Source organism: Gastrolobium bilobum, unplaced genomic scaffold (assembly GCF_033153095.1).
Source record: "Gastrolobium bilobum isolate Gb01-03AN ecotype WA unplaced genomic scaffold, APGP_CSIRO_Gbil_v1 utg12170, whole genome shotgun sequence".
NCBI lineage: Eukaryota > Viridiplantae > Streptophyta > Magnoliopsida > Fabales > Fabaceae > Gastrolobium > Gastrolobium bilobum.
This window is the reverse complement of record NW_026898901.1, coordinates 642,507-648,506: the sequence shown is the minus strand read 5'-3', so window position 1 is coordinate 648,506 and position 6,000 is coordinate 642,507. Positions and strand designations below refer to the sequence as shown.

Sequence of the window (6,000 nt, the reverse complement as noted above, 5' to 3'; positions counted from 1 at the left end):
TTCTTTTTCATCAAAAATTTCAACGGAATTTTTTTTGTTGAAAATTTCGAAGCAAATTTATTTCCATAAAAAATTTTGAAATGGATAAAATTTTTTGTCTCCTTTCGACGAAGCGTACTTTGATGAAAAAATTCGGTTGAGGAAATATTTTTCGACGAAATTTTCATTGTTTGTAACGAAAAAATTCAATAAAAAATATGATTGTTTTTAGCAATATGAAAAGTACATGAATCATTTTTTTAGAAATTTTAAATTTAATTTTATTTGTAAAGTGTAATAAGGGAGGTTATATTTACCACTATTTTTTCTTACCACTTCTTATCATTAAATCTTAATCATTGATTTCTGTCAATATAACAGTTATAATTTGTTAGATTACACTTATTAATTAATTATTAATTTCAAATAAATTATAACCGTTAGATTGATGAAAATCAACGATTAATGGTAAAAAGTGGTAAGAAAAAATGATGGTAACTATAACCTATTCTAAGTGTAATATTTATGGGTTTTATAAGAGTTATATTGTAGAAAAAATGATTGTGTCATGTTACTGAGATTCGTTTTTCGTGCCTTAATTTTTTTTTTTTTTGCTTCAAAAAATGCGAGTCCTATAAAATGTTGTGTGTAGAAAACTTTACCATGTCATGTTAAAGGACAAACGAAAACCCCAATAATTATATTAGTTTTTAAAGAAAAGGTAAAATGATGGAAATATCTCATTAACTCTCTATTTTTCTCTCTTATCATATTTTTAACTCTCAAATAAGGAAAGAAAATACCTTTTCCATTGGATCATCTTCCTTTCCTTTTTCTCTAAACTCTCAAACAAAGCCTAAAGCTCTACTGCGTCCAAACTAACCAAGCAGAGGTTTGATTTTCCATAACAGTGACTCCATCCCGGTTTATACAACGGATCTCATCTTCCTACATGGGTTGAACGGATACAATACACGCTCTCCAGTACACAATGCAAATAAATGTACTTCTCCTTAGCATTGACATTAAGAATAAATGGATATGAAATTCATTGGTTAAAGCATAATATATTTGTTATATTTTCGCCAACAATCTCTACAGTCACAGGGTACCAAATGGGTTTTCCCCTTATCGTGTATACAAGTTTCATCACATCTCCTACACAATGCCCTAAAATGGCTTCTAGATGACTCGTTTACAAAGAGAAAACCCAAGCTGAGGATAAAAAAGCCCAATTAAAAAGTCTTTTGCTAGTTACAAACTCACAATACGAGTTGGATTCAAGTAAGCTAAAAACCCAAACACCGTAAGTGGTAAGCATTCATGTGATTATTAGCCTTCACAATCAATAAACACCCAATGACATTCGATGGGGAACAACATCTACATCGCTGTTAACTGTACTGTTAATCAAATAAGAGCGATGATTATCTGTTCAAATTTTGCAGAGTAGCATATAATATTCTCCCATTCGCACTTGTTGAATAATTTATCATTCTAGACGAGATATTGAACAAACGAAAATTGAGTATAAGTTTGGAATAAAGAAAGAGTGAAAGACGTCCTTGGCTCCTCTTGATTCATTTTAAAAGATGAAATGAACTAATAGCCATCGATGAAAACAATCAAGAGTTGAAGTTTTATTAAATTGTAAAAGCATGGATAACATAGAAAGGATTTGTTTAAATCTCTACAATTGATTTTTTTTTATTAATTAATATCAATAGTTCATTCTATTATAAAAAGTGAATTTATGAGTGTCGATTTCTAAAGCGTGAAGCCGTACATTTACAAATCAGCTGGGGTACACTAATTGAATATCTCTCCACCTGCACATTGAGTAACTGAAGAAATTTATACAGTAAACTGATAAATTCTACCTAGCATATTTAAATGGTAAAAATCTACTCAACAAATTAATAGCCACAAATAAACACAAGTTCTCCATTTAGATTAGGTTATTTTTGTGTTAAAGAGAACTTGCAATCAAACTCTGATTGAAAGAAATTTTTAAGAAAAATTATTTCTTCTCTAAAATTTAATCAACACTAAACATGCAGTCAATACTAGAAATCAGCAATGTTCACCGAGGACGACAAAAAAAAATATTAACATTACCAATCAAGCCACCATACAAGCAAACTTAACAAAAAGCTAAGGTTCCTAATGGCTGTACAAGAACACATACATAATTAAAACTAGCTAAGAATAGCCTAAAAAAACACTCAAGTTGAGAGGGAAAGAATCTTCAAAATTTCCACATCATCTTTCCTGCTGAGCTGCATCAATACAAGATAGTTGGAAAACAATCAGATTGCTGCACTTTTGATATGATTATATCACCAAGAACACATAAAAATTTCCTTCTATTACACAGTTGAGGAAAAAATAAAATAAAATTACGCACTTGCATAGTGAGACCCAGATGCATTTCCTTCACTAGTGTCAAAGTTTATGGGATACTGAACTGAAATCAAACCTTCGTCTGCTGCAACTGCTGCCTCAGGCGAAGCCATTGACCCAACAGCAGCACTACTTGCAGATCTGATTCCTGCAAGCAAAGTCTAGCAACATGAGTGTTTCACAAAGAACAGACTTCCAAATGAGAGTTTGATGCTCATTACAAGCCAGATACACCTTACAGTTTGAAGATGAAGCGAAATTTTTTTGCTGAAAAACATCGTTAAAGTAAGATATATTTTACACGATAAACACCTATTTAATGAAAGCCGATTTTAACATGTCTATATATACTTACAGTTGCATTGACAAAGCTGTAAAAGCACAGAATAATACTATTTATGCAGCAACTCTAGGCCCTTCCAGGGCAGAAAGGCAGTAACCACATCAAGAGGTTTTAAACACTGGGGCATTTTCCAACACATTGAAAGAAAATCAATAAATCCTTGGCTCCAAAAGTAGGTTTACAATGTCTCAAGATGTTCAATCGAGATTCAAGAAGGTAGGTCAATGTAATTCCCCATCATATATACTCATAGGAGGATATAGTTTCCTTGTAACATAAAGCATATTCAATGCCACAGAATCCACCATTATAATGGGAAATGATAATTTAGTATCAGGGTACATCCTCAAAGCCGTCAAGCTATATCTAAATTCATAGCCAGATTTGAGTGGATTGTGACCATGAAATACGTATATTGAATCAGAGATGAGACTGATCTCACAAATACATGCATAAAATAAAATACAACTCATAAGTTTTGTCAAATCAGTATACATATTTGATTCCAAAATAGAGCTTGTTATTTGTTTCCATGATGAAAGAGTGGTAAAAAGTAAATCAGACCCTAGGATGTGCCCTATAATATCTTGGTGATAATGAAGTTACACAGTACACTCCATTTGACAAGTTTTTGTCTCAGTTAAGATAGATCTTAGGTGTAAGAGTCAGAAAAAATGGCCATGCCTTAAATATATATATTGAGAAGTAGTCAACTAATTACTTAACAATAGAATGCTTGGACACATTACAACTTACCATAAGGGATAAATATGAGAAAAGAAAACAGGAAAAAAGTGGGCATAAAGTAAATCAAGTTTCAAGTTTGGGCCATTAATATATACGTTACACTAGTCCCAGTTGCAATGCAAATGAACCCAAGCCAATGTACCAATATAGGCAGCTCTATGTTTCAGATTTATGTACAAAATCAAAAGAATAAATGCTTGTTTTAGTATTTATGGGAAGACAACTTAGCTGTTCTGTTCAAGTTTGCAAGGCCACATATATATGGCACAGCACCAATTTGAGATGTAATGATATGTAGTACCAGTAAACAAAAAGTGTGTGTTTGGATTATCTTATTTAATGTTAAAAAATAACTGCTTATAATCAAAATAAAATAAAATACTAAAAATTAATCAAAACCAATTACAGCATATGGAAGACAAATGCAACAAAAGAACTGCTTACCGTGGAATATTATGACAAAGAAGAAGAAAATAGTGATGACCATGGCAGAAAGACTGGTAAATGTTGATGATGATGATGATGACGAAGACGACTTGTTTGCTTTCATCTTTCTTACTGCTTTCATTTTCTTAATCCTTGCACGCTTCCTCAAGGCAAGCTCAGCAAGTTCCTTCACAAACTTCTGATCACCAGCATCTAGTGAAGGACCTTTAGGAGGCAGGGGTGGCTTTGGAGGCTTCCTTGGGTTAGTGGGTTTAGTCTTCTGTTTTGTATGATTACCATTTACATGAGACAATTGCTCTGGGACATGTTCCAAACCCTTGTCCACCAACAATTCTAAATTATTTTCATCCACAGCCCCAACATCACCAGATTTTGCTGAATAACTACATGACTCAATCCCACTTTTACTTTTACCCTTATCTGACCCATCAAAATTTAGAATCCCATTCCACGCCCAATTAAAAGCACTCTTCGATTCTCTCTCATTGCTTGCATCCTCTTCGCTAGTACTCCCACCACTTTCAAGGTCAAATTCAACGTCTTTCTCTCTCGGAATAGTATGGCCCATCTGATGTAAATCAATTTCACCAACAAAGGAGTTTCAATTTTAAAAACCCAGCTCCCAATCACGCAAAAGATAAAATTTTCAATGTTTAAAAGCTTAAACAGATTACTCAAAAGCAATGAATTCAAAAATTAAGATGAAAATAAAATAAAAATAGATAGCGAATCGAGATTGAATAAGAAGAATTTGAAGGAGGAGGTGGTACCTTAAGTCAGAGGGAAGAACCCTAGAATCGATGGTATGCTAGAAACATTCCTAACTAGGAATCTGTCGATGCCCGCAGGCGCACACATACACAGGCAAGACATTAATTAAAAACAAATAATAAAAATAAGAATTTAAGAATTTTCTCTTTTAATAATGGCCAATGGTTTTTCTCTTTCCTTTATTATTTATTTGTTTTCTTTTTAAAATATTTTTAATGAAGGTGGAACATCAATGGTTGAAACTTGAAAGGTGTTGTTTTCTTTGGAATAAGAGTCAACAGACTCACTCTGCCTTCCCAAGTTCCAAGTTCCAAGTTCCACTAGAAGACGGCAACGGCTATTTCCTGATTGTATACATTGACATTATTCATTACGAGTCAATAATTTCTTTTTTTATAAAATAAAAACTAGTTAATACATGTAGTTAAATAAAAATGTATTCATAAATCATATAATGACTTAGGGGTGTTTGCGGTCCGGATTGGATCGGTTTTGGAAGCAAAAATCATCCGATCCAATCCCTTCGATTTGATCATATAATCATCCATTCGGTTTGGATTTTTTTTCATATCTGATCCGATCCGATTCAATTTTTTTCGGTTTGGATTAGATCGGTTTTTCGGTTTTTTGAAAATTCTAAAATTTATTTCATGATTATTGTGCAAATAACATCTCTGTATATATTGTCTTTGTAAATTATTATTTTTTGAAATACAAAAACATTAATAAACTATAATATAATTATTTTTTTTGACAATGAGATATGAAGCTCTACAAAGATAAAATTTTGTTGATGAGATGTGATTAGATTTTTTCTTGGGTTTAGTTAATGGGTTAATGGGTCTTGGGTTTAGAAATTTTTAGGTTATGATTAGGGAAAGACCCAAGTAGAGGGGAATTAATATATTGGATCGGTTTTCATCAACCCATCCAAAAACCGATCCAATCCAATAAAAAGTTGCGGTTTTTTTTCAGTTTTCGATTTTTCGGTTTTCGGTTTATTCGATTTTCGATTTTTCGGATCGATTACCGCGGTTTGAATCGATTTGGATCGGTTGATGAACACCCCTATTAATGTCATCATTATTTGAATACATACATGTAGGCAAAAAAATTATTTGATATTATTTTTCAAATAAGAAATTAAAAAATGTAATAATTTGAAATTAATTTACGGATCTATAGTAACCAGTCGCGTCCAAAATTGAGCGGGACTGGTAGCGCCCTGATTTAGGTGCAATGAGTTCTTAGTCGCGCCCTATTTTGGGAGCGAGTGCACAAGCCAGCACCTCTATAAATACCCCCATTTC

The 6,000-nt window shown here is 32.6% G+C and overlaps 1 protein-coding gene across 2 annotated transcripts; it reads right to left on the bottom strand.

Annotated features, from left to right (window-relative positions):
- Positions 1–2,070: 2,070 nt before the first annotated feature.
- Positions 2,071–4,827, bottom strand: LOC133285257 (uncharacterized). Of its 2 annotated transcripts, none has more exons than XM_061482468.1 (4): positions 4,690–4,827; positions 3,917–4,487; positions 2,387–2,530; positions 2,071–2,258 (listed from the first exon to the last, which is right to left on the bottom strand). In XM_061482468.1, exons 2-4 carry the CDS (start codon positions 4,485–4,487, stop codon positions 2,242–2,244), a joined length of 732 nt encoding a protein of 243 aa, XP_061338452.1. In that variant the 5' UTR covers positions 4,690–4,827; the 3' UTR covers positions 2,071–2,241. The 2 variants fall into 2 exon arrangements, with proteins under 2 accessions (XP_061338452.1, XP_061338451.1); XM_061482467.1 differs by having other exon boundaries at positions 2,071–2,253.
- Positions 4,828–6,000: the final 1,173 nt, after the last annotated feature.